The sequence below is a fragment of the Chiloscyllium plagiosum genome, unplaced genomic scaffold (genome assembly GCF_037043375.1).
Source record: "Chiloscyllium plagiosum isolate Xiang-an unplaced genomic scaffold, Cpla_swu_hap1 HiC_scaffold_20, whole genome shotgun sequence".
NCBI classification, from domain to species: domain Eukaryota; kingdom Metazoa; phylum Chordata; class Chondrichthyes; order Orectolobiformes; family Hemiscylliidae; genus Chiloscyllium; species Chiloscyllium plagiosum.
In genome coordinates this window covers 53,320,639-53,338,261 of record NW_028270158.1, presented here as the reverse complement: position 1 = coordinate 53,338,261, position 17,623 = coordinate 53,320,639, and the positions used below count along the sequence as shown (strand labels likewise).

Sequence of the window (17,623 nt, the reverse complement as noted above, 5' to 3'; positions counted from 1 at the left end):
TGATTAATAAAAGTCAATTGAAATGCTGAAATTTATTAGGATATTCCTTTTTAAACATATACACACAAGACCTCTATCCATTACTTCTTTTGTTTCTTTGAGGACTCCAGGTATATCCAATCTGGCCTATGTTGAAAACAATGCATTCTGCATTGTTTGTTATCCATAGTAATTACTTTATCGGTCCCGGATATATTAATGGATCTATCTCCTCTGGCATTAATGCTTTCCATTCCATTATCCTATCCATTAGAATATCTGCTCATTATGGAGTTCAACAAATCTGAATGCAATCAATGTATTTTCAACACTGATATTTTCTCCCCTCGTCCCACACACCACCAGTATGCCCAAAAAGTCTATTCTTGACTATACTCATCAGCTTCCCCATCTCATCTCATTGTTATTCCCAAACAACATTCTTCATATAAAAGACATGTTTGACATCTATGCTGATGACATGCAGTTCTATTCCTTCATTTCTCAATAAACCCTTCAAGAGTCACTGTTCTGACAGATTACTTGCCCAACATATAGGCTTGAAAGATTACAAAAAATTTGTTATCAAAACACAATGATCTTCAAACCCACCAAAATCTGCACAGATTCACCCACCTCCCCAGACATTCTGTTAGGCTAAACATTCACAACCTCAACGATCTGTTCAACTCTAGGTTGTAGCAATTTATTTATACAAAGGCACACATGCAACACTGAGTCAAATGTTAATTTAATTCTTTTATTGGGGGGGGGGGGGGGGGTTGACTAGGATTTAATGTTGGTCAAGACAGCCAAATATTTCCCTCTTCTTTCTTGCATTATTTAGGAAAAGACTGGTTGGGTGACAGATTAAAATCATTGGACAAAACTGTGTTGTGGACCAGACCAATCCCCCCTCAAAATATATTAAGATGATAGTCTGGACCCTAACTTTATTGTACTTTAAAGGCAAATGTAATGTGTTGCATTCTAGATGCAATTCAATTGGTCAAACTACTCGACTTCAATCGAAACACACTTCATTTTTACATGACCGTTAAAATACCGACAAAATAAAAATAAAAGAATTGGCTTAACTGTAACTCTATCGAAATGCTTAACAAAATAATATACATACACACATACACATAGTAACTACTACTAATTAACCATTCCAATATAATAACTTCCTATAAACACACCCTTGGCAAAGGCAAATTCAATAGATTGTCTTACATGCAATTCTAGCAGGAAGAGAACCCTAGCTTTTAGCTGTAACAGAGAAAGGTATAACAGCTTTCACATCCAGCTTCAAGAGCCCAGAAACTCCGGAAGCTAAAGCTAAAAATTCTGATTCTGTGGGAGCTGGATCCCACCCAGTCAGGCTGATTCTATTGGTCCAACTTTAAAAATAAGCCAAGGCCTCAGAAGCTGTTTACTTTATCGGCTTTTAGCAGACCTGTCTGAACGTGTCTTCGTATAGAAAAAAAAAGGACAAAATACACCTTTTAAAACTACAATTGTGAAGAGCTTGTATTAGTTATATCCAATTTAGTAAAAAAGAATTTTTGCAGAATGAATAAGGAAAGGCAAAATGAAGGATCAATTCTAAAAGGGGTTTAACAGCAGAGGAACCTGGGGTCTATGAACAAAAACTGCTCAATGTTGGAAGGCCAATTTGAGAAAGTGGTTAATAAAGCATATGGAATCCTAGCCTTCACAAATAGAGGTATAGCATATAAAAGCAAGGATGTTTTGGTCAACTTTTATAAAACACTAGCTTGGTCCAAACTGGAGTAGTGCATCCAATTCTGGGCAACACACTTTAAGACACTGGAGAAGGCGCTGAAAATATTGATGAGAATGATCCCCGAGATGTGGAATTTAAGGTACATGGATACTTTGGACAACTGGCCTTTTTAAAGAAGGAGATTTGAACGAGTTGTTCAAAATTATGCGGGATCTGGAAAGAGAGAAATTGTTCTTGCTGATGGACGTGTCAAAAAACCAAATGGCAGCAATTTAGAGTGAATGGTAGAAGTAACGAAGGCAACGTAAAAAAAAATTAATATACAAATGTGACACATATGACAATATATAAAACTGTGTGATTCAATCTTGGTTTTCAAAACTGAATTCAATCATTGTCTGAACAGAAACAATTTACAGGGTAATAGGTATAGGATGGAAGAATAGGAAGAGCAGAGTTATTTTTCAAAGATCTAGTGTGAACCCAAATGGCCAAAAGCATTTTTTATGTGCTGTAACCAATCTATGATTCCACAGTCATTACATTTGACTGAAAGAAAATGGCACAAATCAACAATACTCCTTAACTAATGCACTGAAGTTTCAATCTGCATGCATGCTGAAGTCCTAGAATGGGGTGTCAATCATTTCACATATAGATAAGATGTCACCAGTGGACCAAACTAACATACTTGCAAGCAATATTTATTGGAACTTAATATAAACACTATAAAATACTTAGCTATTTCCAGTTTTGCTCTTTATCTAATCAGCAGTAAGTCTGATGATTAAATACAAACATAGTTTTCTGTCCCACTATGTTGCATGTGAATTTCAAAGCACCACCATTTTTAAGTATGGCTTTATTTACAAAGAATCCACAACACTCGTTCACACCTGTATGGCAAAATAAAACCAAACAGATCAACTTGCTTATATTGTTTTATGTTATACAGTTTTATGTTATCCACCTTGTAGTGCCTTGAATCCCTGAAGAGGTACCCGGGAAGATCCGGTCACAAACTGAAGAAGTCGTGCTCTCCTTTCCTCATCGAACATCTCTACTGTTTGCCAGAACCACTTTACTATATTACTGTCAGATGTACAGTGCTTCAGACGTGTATTAGCCTTCCAGTCCTTAATGTCAATCTTGCCCAATCCACCAATAATCAACTGCAGGAAAAAAAATCAAATGCACATACTTGTTTCAGTACACATTCCAGTATCCCACATCATGTTTAAATGATTGGCATTTGTTGCACTTAAGTATACAATACATATTAAAAGTACCCAGATCAATGGTGAACAAACCTGCTGACAAAACTGCCTAAACTTAAATAATTTATCCGCCAAAAGTGTTTCATGGCTATTATTAACCAGGAAATTCACCCATGAAGTTATAAAACTAAACACAAGTGCTTTGTACATCTCATCAATGCATAAATGAAGCACTTCTGAAACACATCATGGCAAACTGTACTCTACTGAATTAGCATTGAAAAACATCAATAAAAGGAAGACACAAATGGCTAACACCATCGTAACAAATAAACCAAAGAACTGCACATGCCGGAAATTAGGCACAAAAATACATTGCTGGAAAAACTCAACAGGTCTGGCAACATCTGGGAGAGAAAACAGAATTATGTTGCAGGTCCAATGACGCTTCTTCAGAAATTCTTATTCCAAAGAAGGGCCACTGGATCCGAAATGTTAACTCTGCTTTCTTTCCACAGAAGGTATTGACCTGCTGAGTTTTTCCAGCAATTTCTGTTTTTGTAACCATCATAACAAATCTCTGCCAGATAGGTTCAAAGTCTGTCAGTATGCAAATGACAACTGACTAACCAGATGAATTTACAAGTAGATGGACACTGGGAAGACTACCAATATGCTGGTAAGCTGAATGGTTTTAGCCAGATAAACATTAGCAATGCCCATACATGTGAGGTCTCATTGCCATGGCAACTTACACCCAAATAATCTTAGATTAGGCTATGATCTTTGGGTGTGCTTTTCAGGAAATAATGCATACACCTTAATCAGGCAGATCAAAACTCAAAATATTAAGGTTCCTCAGCAGGTGGGCTTGATTTTGAGACTGTCATGATATTACATTCCCAAATGCCGTACCAGGCTGATGAGAAAGGAAAGAAGGGAAATAGGACCTATTAAATATTTTTGTGTTCAGCTATTTAAAGCTACATTTTAACCAAATATGAACAAGACCGTTACCTCAATTTCCTTCTGATCAAAAGGTTTAAGTAGATGTTGTGGAATAAGCTCATTAAATCCCTTCTGCAAAGCCAAGAATTGTGCCTCAATTCCTCTCATAAACCGCCAGTTCACGTAAAGCCTGAACACAAGGCAAGATAAATTAATGGAGTCAAGTTAGAAATGTAATAAATGCAAAGACATTTTGATTTGTAAAACTATATACCAATTTAAACAGACTTATATGAAAAGTTAAATTACATGTAAAAGATGTCAGGTCAATATTAATATTGAAAGAAGTTGTATTTCTACAAATAGCAACATGATAGAAGCAGCACAATGAAGTAATCTGGAATGCAGCCAAGCAATGCCAGAATGGATTTTGTGTGCAATTTTCAAAGAACTAATTGTAATATTAGGCTACAAAAATAATGCTTTATTTTAGGGTTGTAGGACGATAGTTGAGATGGTGAATAATTTAAATAATCATCGTATTTGGGTTGCCAATATGCTCAATTTTCTCCCTCTGGAATCAAAACACAAAATAAACATTAGCTATTTTAATTCTTATGCATAATGCACTTTGAAACAACAAACAATCTACAAAATTTATTTAATTGATGACTTTTCATTGACACCTGTTGTTCCATTTTATAATTGCCTTGGTTGTAAATAATTATTCAGCAAGTTATTATTTTTAACTCCTGAATTAGTGAAAAAATGTCACTGAGTTTGGTATCGCAGACACAACTCAGACAAAGATTTCAGCTTGTCAAGAAATCACTGTGTGGGTGCAGAATCCTTTCAGGATGCACATCAGATTTGAAGTCAGGAAGTCTGAAGTGAAAAATCAGAGTCCTGATCTTTCAAGACAGGAGAAAATACTTTTTCTGACATAACACTCCTTATTCATCAAGATGAATTATTTCAAAAATCCAAAGAGAAAAATGTCATGAGACACTCCTGAGCTCAGAATATTTACTTCAAAACTGTGCATGAAAGAGTAGCAAAGCTCCCACTCCACTACCAATAACAGAAAAATAAACCACTGACCTCACATATTCTCGTTTATTCTCCTCTGTAACAGGTACATTTCTGCCATTTGGTTTCAGCTCTTGTTGAATAATCCGACCAAAACAATTGTGCTCAACACAAAATGTATGATCAAGTACAGGTGTGATGTCATTTTCACTATAACAGTAAAGAAAAAAATTGGCTATATAATTTAATAAAATATCAAATGCAAATGTCTATGTTCAGTTACAGCAAAGACATAATTCTTTTTCAGACTTCAAATAATACCATCCAAGTTACACAAGTGCTTAGTGTTGATAAGTAGGCAAATCAAAGTTTTGAATAACCCTTGATTATTTATCATCCATTGCCATGGGGTGCTTAAAGTGCATATAAACTGAGAATTTCACAGAATCCTGATTTTCTCTAAACACACACAAAATCTCAAAAATATCAGAACAGGAGTAGGCCATTCAGTCCATTGAGCCTGTTGTGGTATTTGATCTGATCATGGCTGACCAAACACTTCAATATCTTTTGCTCGCACCATCCCCATAATCCTTTATGCCATTGGTAATTAGAAGTCTATCAACCTCTCCTCAAAACATTCTCAAAGACTAAGTCTTTCTACATAACCCAATGTAAAAAGATTACTTCTCGTGGCAGTCCTAAATGGAATCCTCCACTCCTTATTTTTAAGTAGTGCCCTTTGGTTCTAGATTCGTCAACGAAGAAAAAAATATTTTAGCTGCATTTACTCTGACTGTCCCTTTAAGAATTTCAAAGGTACAAATTGAGAGAGGACAAAGCTAACAACGGTATAATCCTTTATTACTTGTGGTTTATGGAATAATGACACAAATCCTACAGTTTCTGAACTGAAAGATGAAGAGTTACCTTTAAAAATCAACTCCTTCCAGTTTAAATAAATTAAAATTATGTTCTTTACAATAATTTGTAGAAAATTTATTTCTAAGAAATGTTATTGCACCTTTTCTTAAAGTAACATTGTCAAACCCTTACTTAGCCACTTTCGGCCTCGAGATGCAACAATGAATATCAGTCAGGAAGGAAAAATTGAAGAATTAATTTTACAGTGAAGCAATTCTATTAGCTGAACTCACAGGATCCAAACCAGGCTCTTGTGCAATTCTGGGTCCACAGTTTCCAAGTCTGATAACTGGATAGGTTTACCCAAGAGCTGCTTATAGAATGGTAATGTGAAGCCCCCATTAATGTAGTGTCCATGGAATACAGCCAGTCCCATTATCCGACCCACAAAATGAAAATACGACAAATGCTCCTGTGAAAACAGACATTGTTTGATTAGAAATGAAAGACTGCCATCCTGTGGTTGACTAGTAATAACACCAGCAGCATTCATAAAATTAACCCTCCCTAATAGCTCACTGAATTGTTAACATCAATGCAAAAAACGATGCAGGGATTAAGTTCACACAATCAGTCAAATTGAATATATTCTCAGCAGTACAAAGTATTTCAGTTCAGGCCCAGGTAGAAATTAATTTAGAAGGGTTAGGATATGCAAATTGTATGCAAATTACCAACCCACAATCAATGAAAATTATTTATACCATATCCTCCATTTATCTCAGAGCATTGCTGAAGATGACCATGATTTCACTAGCATGGCAATGTTAATGAGTCTGCACTTTTGCCTTCAGATGGGAAAAAATTGTGGCTGCTAGAGGTGTTGGAGGTGATTTCCTTGAATTCCGGGAGCAGCAATTACTGTTGTATAAGCTGTTGCATTGTTTTGGATCTTTGAACATAAAACATCAGAACAACAGCATTTGTAAAAGGAGGAAGACAGACAACGGCAGCTACCACATGGTCAGTGAGGGAACAAGAGAATGAAACCTACACTGCTAACTGACACAGCAAAGAATCTGCACAGTTACTGCCTTTGTTGGTGGAGTTCATCTATCTCTCAACAGCGGAGTGTGTCTAGGAAAAATTAACAAACAGCAAAATTCACAGCTGACGTTGGAGGAACCTGTGTGGGAGAGTTCACAGCACAGGAACAGATAAGTGTGTAGTTTTTACATGTAACCTTGCTGTAAGTCTACAGTACTGAGTGGGTTCTTCCTTGATTATGTGTTTTTTTGAGATCTGTCGCCTGTTTAAATTTTAAAAATATAAACCATAAGTACTAAGTTAGCCTGGAGCACTGTTTCTTTATAGCAATTTAGAAGCTATTTTGTGGGTCTGTAGATTGTGAAGGAGCAAAAATGACCTTTAGTGGAATGATGTGTTCTTCCTGTCCGATGTGGGAGTTTAGGGAGAGTTTTCACGTTACTGATGGTTATGTCTGCAGGAAGTGTCTTTGGTTGACAATCCTATCATATCGTATGGATCGGTTGGAGCGGCAGTTAGAAGCAATGAGAAATTTACAAGGACAAGGAGGTGTGATGTATGGCAGTCATGGGAAGGGAAAAAAAAATGCAGACATAATCAGGTAGCTGGGTTAACTCCAGGAAAGGTAGGAGGGATAGGCAGGAAATGTAGGAGTCTCCTGTGGCTATCCCCAGCTCAAACAAGTATGCTGTTTTGGAAAATGTAAGGGGTGATGGACTCTCGGACTCTCGGGGAAAGTAGCATGAACAGCCAAGTATCTGGTACGGAGACAGGGTCTAATGTAATGAGTGGTACATTGGGTTCCAAGCAAGTGACTGTGATAGGGGACTCTCTACTCAGACGCACAGACAGATGTTTCTGCGGCCAGCAATGAAACATCAGAATGGTGTGTTGCCTCCCTAGTGCCAGGATCAAGGATATCTCAAAAGAACGTGTAGAATGTTCTCAAAAGGGGAGAGGGACCAGCAGGAGGTCATTGTACGCATTGGAACAAACGGCATAGGAAAACGAAAAGAATGAAGTTCTGAAGGGAGAACATAGAAAGTTAGGCAATAATTTAAAAAGGCAGTCCTCGAGGGAAGTAATATCTGGATTACTCCCGGTGCTATGAGCTAGTGAGGGTAGGGATAGGAGGGTGGAGCAGATGAACGAGAGGCTGAGGAGCTGTGCAAGGGAGAAAGGTTCACATTTTTTGGATCATTCGAATCTCTTCTGGGGTAGAAGAGACCTGTACAATAAGAATGGATTGTACCTGAATTGGAAAGGGTCTAATATACTGGCAGGGATATTTGCTAGAGCGGTTTGGTAGGATTTAAACTCGTAAGATTGGGGGGTGGGACACAGGGAGGAAAGAGATCAATCTGAGTGAGGGAGGAAATCTGACTAGTGAGGAAACAGATCAATCTTAGACTGGTACAGTTGGGAAAAGGAACAAGTCAAACAGTCAGGGCAGGCAGAAACAAAGCAGAGAACAAGGTAGGACTGATAATTTAAACTGCATTTACCTCAATGCAAGAGGCCTAACAGGGAAGGCAGAGGAACTCAGGGCATGGTTAGGAACATGGGACTGGGATATCATAGCAATCCCAGAGACATGGCTCAGGGATGGACAGGACTGGCAGCTCATGTTCCAGGATACAAATGCTATAGGAAGGATAGAAAGAGGGGGCGAGAGAGGAGGGGGAATGGCATTTTTGATAAGGGATAGCATTACTGCTGTACTTAGGGAAGATATTCCTGGGAATACTCCAGAGAAGTTATTTGGGTTGAACTGAAAAATAAGAAAGGGATGATCACCTTACTGAGAATGTATTACAGACCCCCCCTAAAAGTCAGCAGGAAATTGAGAAACAAATTTGTAAGGAGATTTCAGTTATCTGTAGGAATAATAGGGTGGTTATGGTAGGTGATTATAACTTTCCAAACAGTGACTGGAACTGCCATAGTGTTAAGGGTTTAGATGGAGAGGAATTTGTTAAGTGTACACAAGAAAAGTTTCTGAATCAGGATGCTGATGTACCTACCAGAGAAGATGCAAAACTTGACCTACTCTTGGGAAATAAGGCAGGGCAAGTGACTCAAGTGTCAGTAAGGGAGCACTTTGGGGACCAGCAACCACAATTCTATTAGCTTTAAAATAGTGGTGAAAAAGGATAGGCTGGATCTAAAAGTTGAAGTTCTAAATTGGAGGAAGGCTAATTTTGACGGTATTAGGCAAGAACGTACAAAAGCTGATTGGGGGCAGATGTTTGCAGGGAAAGGGTCGGCTGTAAAATGGGAAGCCTTCAAAAAGTTGAGAGTCCACTGACAGTATATTCCTGTTAGGGTGAAAGGAAAGGCTGGTAGGTATAGGGAATTCTGGATGACTAGAGAAAATGAGGTTGTGGTTGAGAAAAAGAAGGAAGTATATGTCAGGGTAGAGAGAGCAGAGATCGAGTGAATCCTTAGACGAGTATAAAGGCAGTAGGAGTATATGTAAGAAGGAAATCAGGAGGGCAAGAAGGGGACATGAGATGTCTTTGGTAAATAGGGTTAAGCAGAATCCAAAGGGATTTTATCAATACATTAAGGACAAAAGGATAACTAGGGAGAGAATAAGGCCTCTCAAAGATCAGCAAGGGAGCCTATGTGTGGAATTGAGGAAATGGGAGAGATATTAAACTAGTATTTTGCATGTGTTCACTGTGGAGAAGTACATGGAAGATATAGAATGTGAAGAAGTAGATGGTGACATCTTGAAAAATCTCCATATTATAGAGGAGATAATGCTGGATGTCTTGAAATGCATAAAAGTGGATAAATCCCCAGGACCTGATCAGGTGTACCTGAGAACTCTGTGGGAAGCTAGGGAAGTGATTGCTGGATCCCTTGCTGAGATAATTGTATCATCGATTGTCACAGGTGAGGTGCTGGAAGATTGGAAGTTGGCTAACATGATGCCACTATTTAAGAAAGGAGGTAAGGAAAAGCCAGGGGACTATAGACCAGTGAGCCTGACATCAGTGGTGGGCAAGTTGTTGGAAGGAATCCTGAAGGACAGGATTTACATGTATTTGGAAAGGCAAGGACTGATTAGGGTTAGTCAGCATGGCTTTGTGTGTGGGAAATCATGTCTCACGTACTTGATTGAGTTATTTGAAGAAGTAACAAAGAGGATTGATGAGTGGATGTGACCTATTTGGACTTCATTAAGGCTTTCAACAAGGTTCCTCATGGTAGACTGGTTAGCAAGATTAGATCTCATGGAATACAGGGAAAACTAGCCATTTGGATACAGAACTGGCTCAAAGTAGAAGACAGAGCTTGGAGGATAACTTTTCAGATTGGAGGCCTGTGACCAGTGGTGTGCCATAAGGATCGGTGCAGGGTCCACTGCTTTTTGTCATTTATGTAAAAGATTTGGATGTGAACATAGGAGTTATAGTTAATAAGTATGCAGATGATACCAAAATTGGAGGTGTAGTGGACAGCAAAAAAGATTACCTCAGAGTACAATAGGATCTTGATCAGATGGGCCAATGGGCTGAGGGGTGGCAGATGGAGTTTAATTTAGATAAATGTGAGGTGTTGCATTTTGGAAAGGCAAATCAGGACCCATACAATTAATGGGAAGGTCTTGGCGAACGTAGCTGAACTAAGAGACCTTTGAGTGCAGGTTCATAGTTCCTTGAAAGTGGTGTCGCAAGTAGATAGGAAGGCATTTGGAATGCTTTCCTTTATTGGTCAGAGCATTGAGTGTACGAATTGGGAGGTCATATTGCAGCAGTATAGGACAATGATTAGGCCACTTTTGGATTATTGTGTGCAATTCTGGTCTCTTTCCTATTAGAAGGATGCTGTAAAACTTGAAAGGGTTCAGAAAAGATTTACAAGGCCATTGCCAGGGTTGGAGGATTTGAGCTATAGGGAAAAGCTGAATAGGCTGGGGCTGCTTTCCCTGGAGCGTCGGAGGCTGAGGGGCGACCTGATAGAGGTTTATAAAATCATGAGGGGCATGGATAGGAAAAATAGACAAGGTCTATTCCTTGGGGTGGGGTAGTCCAGAACTAGATGGTATCGGTTTTGGGTGAGGGGGGAAAAATTGAAAGGGATGTAAGGGGCAACTTTTTCACACAGAGGGTGATGCATGTATGGAATGAGCTGCCAGAGGAAGTGGTGGAAGCTGGTACAATTACAATGTTTAAAAGGGATCTGGATGGGTATATGAATAGGAATGGTTTAGTCCCAAGTGCTGGCAAATGGGACTAGATTAGGTTGGGATATCTGGTCGGCATGGACGAGTTGGACCAATGGGTCTGTGCTGTGCTGTGCATCTCTATGACTCTTGACATCACAAATGACCTAAAGAGCAGTTTTCACTAGTACTTGCAGAGGAAGGAACATATCACCAGCAACACAACATAAATGCTGTCGGAAGGGGAAGCTGTAACCATTCCTAGCCATGGCTGAGCTGATTATTTATGTCACAAGTAAAGGCCCACATGTGGCTACTTACCTGCTGACTAATAAGTACCTTACTTGGACATAGCAGAGTCAACCTGAACAAAGTCATGAATTTCAACTTTCAAATATATTTCTGTACGTGCATTAACTTTGCCATTTGTTCAGGGATGTGAAATCCACTTCTAAAACCAAGCAGGTATATTCCATAGAAATAAGAGTATAAGTATTAAATAGTTACAGTTGATCAGTAATTGGTTCATGTTCTCACATGACTCTTCCATTAATCATTCCTTCTTGTGAAAACAAGAACTTTCCAGAGGAAAAATATAATCACTACTGAAATCAAATGGTGATAAAAATAAGCTAACTACAGAGTAGACTGCTGGACCTAGGTAGTCTGACTCTTGCACCTAATTAGGTTCCTTTGTGGAATGAGGGATAGGGTCATTCAAAAATTATACATGAAGTTATTTTTGGCAACTGAACTTTGTTGCATATACTTGCTTTACAGAGGAAACCTATAAAGATGAAAGATCAATGTTCTGAATCATATCGAACCCTTACAGAACAGTTTGCTTTTATTCAAATTTCAGTGATGTTAGATACTCACAGGGTTAACTGCAGAATCTGGGTTGATCTGTAGCGTGTAGATGTTATCAGTTGAATACTGAAATAGTCCATAGTATGGATTCAGCATTTCATGACAGAGCAAATACAACCATTCCCTATAAAACACAAAAATGATATTGAAAAGTAATCAGGACTGTAACACTAGAACCAGACTAGGGCACTTAGGTTATCAGAACAGTTTATTTTACTCTTATTAGAAATGGCAGCTCTATCTTTATAATCTGAATTCTTAATCTTTCTGTGTGCCCTTACTACTCAGTCCTCATTTCACAAGTAAGGAGCCATCATACTTTTGAACACCTCAATTAACTTCACATCTATAGTTTTCTGGGCCAGTGCTATTCGTGTTCTATCCACATGAAGAACTTCTTCCTGGATTTACTTTCAATAACATCGTCCCAGTTCCATGTGCATACTCCCAAAGTCTCCAAATATTTTAATGCCTCTCAACTCATCAGAATATTCTTCTACTGTTTTCGCCCATCAGTACTCAACCACTTCATGCAGCACACAGAACATAGCAGTTACAGCGCAGTACAGGCCCTTCGGCCCTTGGTGATGCACCAAACTGTGAAACCAATCTGAAGGCCATCTAACCTACATTACTCCATTATCATCCATACGTTTATCCAAAGACCATCCAATGATCTTAAAGTTGGCGAGTCCATTACTATTGCAGACAGGGTGTTCCACGCCCTTCTTATTCTCTGAGTAAAGAACCCACCTCTGACATCTGTCCTATATCTATCACCCCTCAATTTAAAGCTATGTCCCCTTGTGCTAGCCATCACCATCCAAGGAAAAAGGTTCTCACTGTCCTCCCTACCTCATCCTCTGATCATCTTGTATATCTCCATTAGGTCACCTCTCAACCTTCTTCTCTCTAATGAAAACAGCCTTAAATCCCTCAGCCTCTCCTCATAATGCCTTCCCTCCAGACCAGGCAACATCTTGGTAAATCTCCTTTGCACCCTTTCCAATACTTCCATATCCTTTCTATAATGCGGTGACCAGAACTGTATGCAATACTTCAAGTGTGGCCGCACCACAGTTTTGTACAGCTGCAACATGACGTCATGGCTCTGAAACTCAATTCTTCTACCAAAAAACGCTAGCAACACTGCGCCTTTTTAACAACCCTATCAACCTGGGTGGCAACTTTCAGGTATCTATTGACATTGACACCGAGATCTCTTTGCTCATCCACATTACCAAGAATCTTACCATTAGCCCAGTACTCTGTCTTCCTGTTACTTCTTCCAATGTGAATCACCTCACACTTTTCTGCATTAAACTCCAATTGCCCAGCCAAGCAGCTTATTTATATCCCTCTGTAACCTGCAACATCCTTCAGTAATGCCCATAACTTAGAGTCATCCGCAAATTTTTTTTTTAGATTAGATTACTTTACGTGTGGAAACAGGCCCTTCGGCCCAACAAGTCCACACCGACCCGCCGAAGCGTAACCCACCCATACCCCTACATTTACCCCTTACCTAACACTACGGGCAATTTAGCATGGCCAATTCACCTGACCCTGCACATCTTTGGACTGTGGGAGGAAACCGGAGCACCCGGAGGAAACCCACGCAGACACGGGGAGAACGTGCAAACTCCACATAGTCAGTCGCCTGAGGCGGGAATTGAACCTGGGTCTCTGGCGCTGCGAGGCAGCAGTGCTAACCACTGTGCCACCGTGCCGCCCACTAATGGGTGGCATAGTGGTTAGCACTGCTGCCTCACAGCGCCTGAGACCCGGGTTTAATTCCCGCCTCAGGCGACTGACTATGTGGAGTTTGCACGTTCTCCCCGTGTCTGCGTGGGTTTCCTCCGGGTGCTCCGGTTTCCTCCCACAGTCCAAAGATGTGCAGGGTCAGGTGAATTGGCCATGCTAAATTGCCCGTAGTGTTAGGTAAGGGGTAAATGTAGGGGTATGGGTGGGTTTCGCTTCGGCGGGTCGGTGTGGACTTGTTGGGCCGAAGGGCCTGTTTCCACACTGTAATGTAATCTAATGTAATATAATCTAAAATTTACTAACCAATCCTTCTACAGCTCATCCAGGTCATTTATAAAAATGACAAACAGCAGTGGCTCCAAAACAGATCCTTGTGGTATACCACTGGTAACTGAACTCCAGGATGAACATTTCCCATCAACCACCACACTGTCTTCTTTCAGCTAGCCAATTCCCGATCCAAACCACTAAATCACTCTCAATCCCATGCCTCCATGTTTTCTGCAAGAGTCTACGATGGGGAACCTTTTCAAATGCTTTACTGAAATCCATATACACCACATCAACCACTTTACCCTCATCCACCTGTTTGGTCACCTTCTCAAAGAACTCAAAAAAGGTTTCTGAGGCACAAACTACCCTTTACAAAATCAGTGTTGACTATCCCTAATCAAATAATTACTTCCTAGATGGTTATAAATCCTCTCTCTTATAATCCTTCTCAATACTTTACCCACAACCAAAGTAAGGCTCACTGGTTTATAATTACCAGGCTTGTCTCTACTCCCCTTCTTGAACAATGGGACAACATTTGCTATCCTCCAGTCTTCTGGCACTATTCCTGTAGACAATGACAACATAAAGATCAAAGCTAAAGGTTTTTCAATCTGCTTCCTAGCTTCCCAGAGAATCCTAGGATAAATCCCATCCAGCCCAGGGGACTTGTCTATTTTCACACTTTGCAGAATTGCTAACACCTCCTCTTTATCAGCCTCAATCTTATCTAGTATAGTAGCCTGCATCTCAGTACTCTCCTCGACAACATTGTCTTTTGAGGTGTGAATACTGATGAAAAACATTCATTTAGCGCTTCTCCCATTTCCTCGGACTCCACACACAACTTCCCACTACTATCCTTGACTAGCACGAATCTTCCTCTAGTCATTCTTTCATTCCTGGCATACCCTATAGAAAGCTTTAGAGTTTTTCCTAATCCTACCTGCCAAAGACTTCTCATGTCCCCTCCTGGCTCTTCTTAGCTGTCTCTTTAGGCCCTTCCTGGCTAACTTGTAACTCTCAAGCGTCTGAACTGAGCCTTCATGTCTCATCTTTATATAAGCATTCTTCTTCCTCTTGACAAGAGATTCAACTTCTTTAGTATGCCCGCTCGACCACTTCCTCCCTCCCTGTCAGGTATATATTTATCAAGGACAGCAGTAGCTGTTCCTTGAACAAGCTCCACATTTCAATTGTGCCCATCTCCTGCAGTTTCCTTCCCTATCCTATGCATCCTAACTCTTGCCTAATTGCACCATAATTGTCTTTCCCCCAGCTATAACTCTTGCCCCGAGGTAAATACCTATCCCTTTGCAACACTAAAGTTTTGGCACCAAGTTTCATATTTCCACCACAATTTAGGTAAAGATGTTACTCTTGATTTCTTTATTGGATTCTTGCAATAATTTTTTTTTGTCCTGAGTTTTGGACTCCTACACAAGCAGTAATATCTGCTATCTTGCTAAACTCCACCATAATGCTAAAGACATATTGTTCTTTTATCGAGAGTGAACAGCCCCCGCTTATTAGACTTTTCTGCTAGCTTTGCTTCTCAGTTCTGATAGTGTTTAAGCTTATAAATTATTTTTGCAATTTCTCCTTTGCTTCTATCTTCTCTTTCAAATATGAATGCCAGAACTGTGCATAAAATAAGTTTAGGTTAAACAAGTTTCTATGTATGTTTCAGAATTTTCTTGATTTAAATTCTATTTTTCCAGGAAATTATCAAATGTGTTACGTGTAAGACATGTCAGCTCCCCTATGAGTGCACATACATAAGGGGCACCTGTAGCTGAAGGCTGTCCCACTGCTCCACCACATATGCACTGTACAGTTGCATACGCATTAGTTATGATCACATGTGTACAAAGCTTTGTCGGGAGGTGGTTCTGGGGAAATTGGCCAGGGAATTAGAAATGGGGAATTGGAAAATGCAAAGACCACGGTAAGGGAGATGGTCACATGTTTAGTCACAGGGAAACAGACGGTCAGTAACTCAATGGTTAGCAACAGACCGACAACATTGGAGTGAGCAGAGTTTGTTGGGGTGGAGATACCATGATCCAAATAAAATGATTCAAAGACACAATGACTTCCTTCTGCATTGTAGCCATTCAGTCCATTGTGTATGCACTGGTTCTCGGAAAGAAATTCATTTTGTGCCATTTCCCAATTTTCTTCCAGTGGGCCTGCGCATTCTTCCTTTTCAGACAACAAATGAATTCCCTCTGAAATGCATCCAGTGAAACTGCCTCCAGCACACACTCAGGCAGTGCATTACTGATCCTAGCCACTGGCTGCATTAAAAATGTCTCCCATATGTTTTCTTTGTTTGTTTTTGCCAAATACTTTAAACCTATGCCAATTATCTCAAGTCTATTTTTGATCCTTCCACCAACGGGAACACAAATTTTCCCTATTTACTCTGTTTAGGCCTCTCCTGACTTTATATACCTCAAACAAATCTTTTTTTAGCATTCTGTTCTCTAAAGAAAGCAGCTGCACTCTTCTAATCAACCAGAACCATTCTCCTCAATCTTTTCTGCATCCCCTCTACTGCCAATACATCTTTCCTAAAGTGTGATGTCCAGAACTGAACATAATACTTCAGTTGAGGCTGAACTAGAGCTCTGAATAAGTTTAATATAACCTCCTTACTTCTATACCCAATGCCAATAGTAATAAAGTCTAGAATGCTATGTGCTTTACTAATTGTGCTCTCAATGTGTCCTACCACCTTCAACAACCTACACATATGCACTCAGGTCCCTCAGCTTCTGTCCCATTATAGAATTTTTCTTTTAAAAACTCATTCACAGTATGTGAGCACCTCTGGCTAGGCCAGCCTTTATGTCCCATCCCTAATTGTCCAGAGGGTAGCTAAGCATGAACCACATTGCTGTGGTTCTGGAGTCACATGTAGGCCAGACCAATTAAGGATAACAGATTTCCTTCCTCAAATGACATCAGTGTACCAGAGGTGCTTTCTGACAATCGACAATGGTTTCATAGTCATCATTAGACTCTTAACTCCAGACTCTTCATTGAATTCAAATTCCACCATCTGCTATGGCAGGATTTCAACAGAGGTCCCCAGAATATTAGCTAAGTTTCTAGAGTAATAGTCTAGTGATAATGCCACGAGGCCACTGCCTCCCCACAGCATACTTTATCTTATATTGTGCCTCCACGCTCTTTCTACCAAAACAGATCATTGCATACTTTTTTGTTGGATTTTATCTGCTGCTTTTTGCTTATTCCACCAACCTAGATATATCCTTTTGAAGTTCTATAGCTCATAATACTTCCAAGTTTGAATGACTAAGGAAGACAGTTTGTCCCATTTGCAAGAAGCAGATCATGCTCACTCAACACCTTTATCCCTGGACCATATTTTCTTCCTCCTTCCAACTAGATAGAAATCTAGATAGGCATTGAGATAGAAATTGCCCCATTGGATAGACGTAGCATGGGTTCATGAAGGGCAGATCATGCTTAACTAATCTTTTGTAATTCTATGAAGGCATTACAAATATGGTGGACAACAGGGACCCAACAGATGTGGTGTATCTCAATTTCCATAAGGCATTCAACAAGATGCCACACAAGAGGCTGCTGCATAAGATAAGGATGCATGGCGTTACGCACAATGTATTAGCATGGATAGTGGATTGGTTAACCAACAGAAAGCAAAGAGTAGGAATA

At 39.8% G+C, this 17,623-nt stretch overlaps 1 protein-coding gene across 5 annotated transcripts in view; it reads right to left on the bottom strand.

Annotated features, from left to right (window-relative positions):
- smurf1 (SMAD specific E3 ubiquitin protein ligase 1) overlaps window positions 1–17,623 on the bottom strand; it is a 129,097-nt gene that overhangs the window by 12,985 nt on the left and 98,489 nt on the right. For all 5 annotated transcript variants that reach the window (XM_043711256.2, XM_043711257.2, XM_043711258.2 and 2 more), the window contains 5 exons: window positions 11,888–12,002; window positions 6,081–6,259; window positions 4,996–5,133; window positions 3,964–4,084; window positions 2,700–2,901 (listed from right to left, as the gene is read on the bottom strand). In XM_043711256.2, the coding sequence (XP_043567191.1) occupies window positions 2,700–2,901; window positions 3,964–4,084; window positions 4,996–5,133; window positions 6,081–6,259; window positions 11,888–12,002 (755 nt within the window). The remainder of the gene's footprint in view (window positions 1–2,699; window positions 2,902–3,963; window positions 4,085–4,995; window positions 5,134–6,080; window positions 6,260–11,887; window positions 12,003–17,623) is intronic.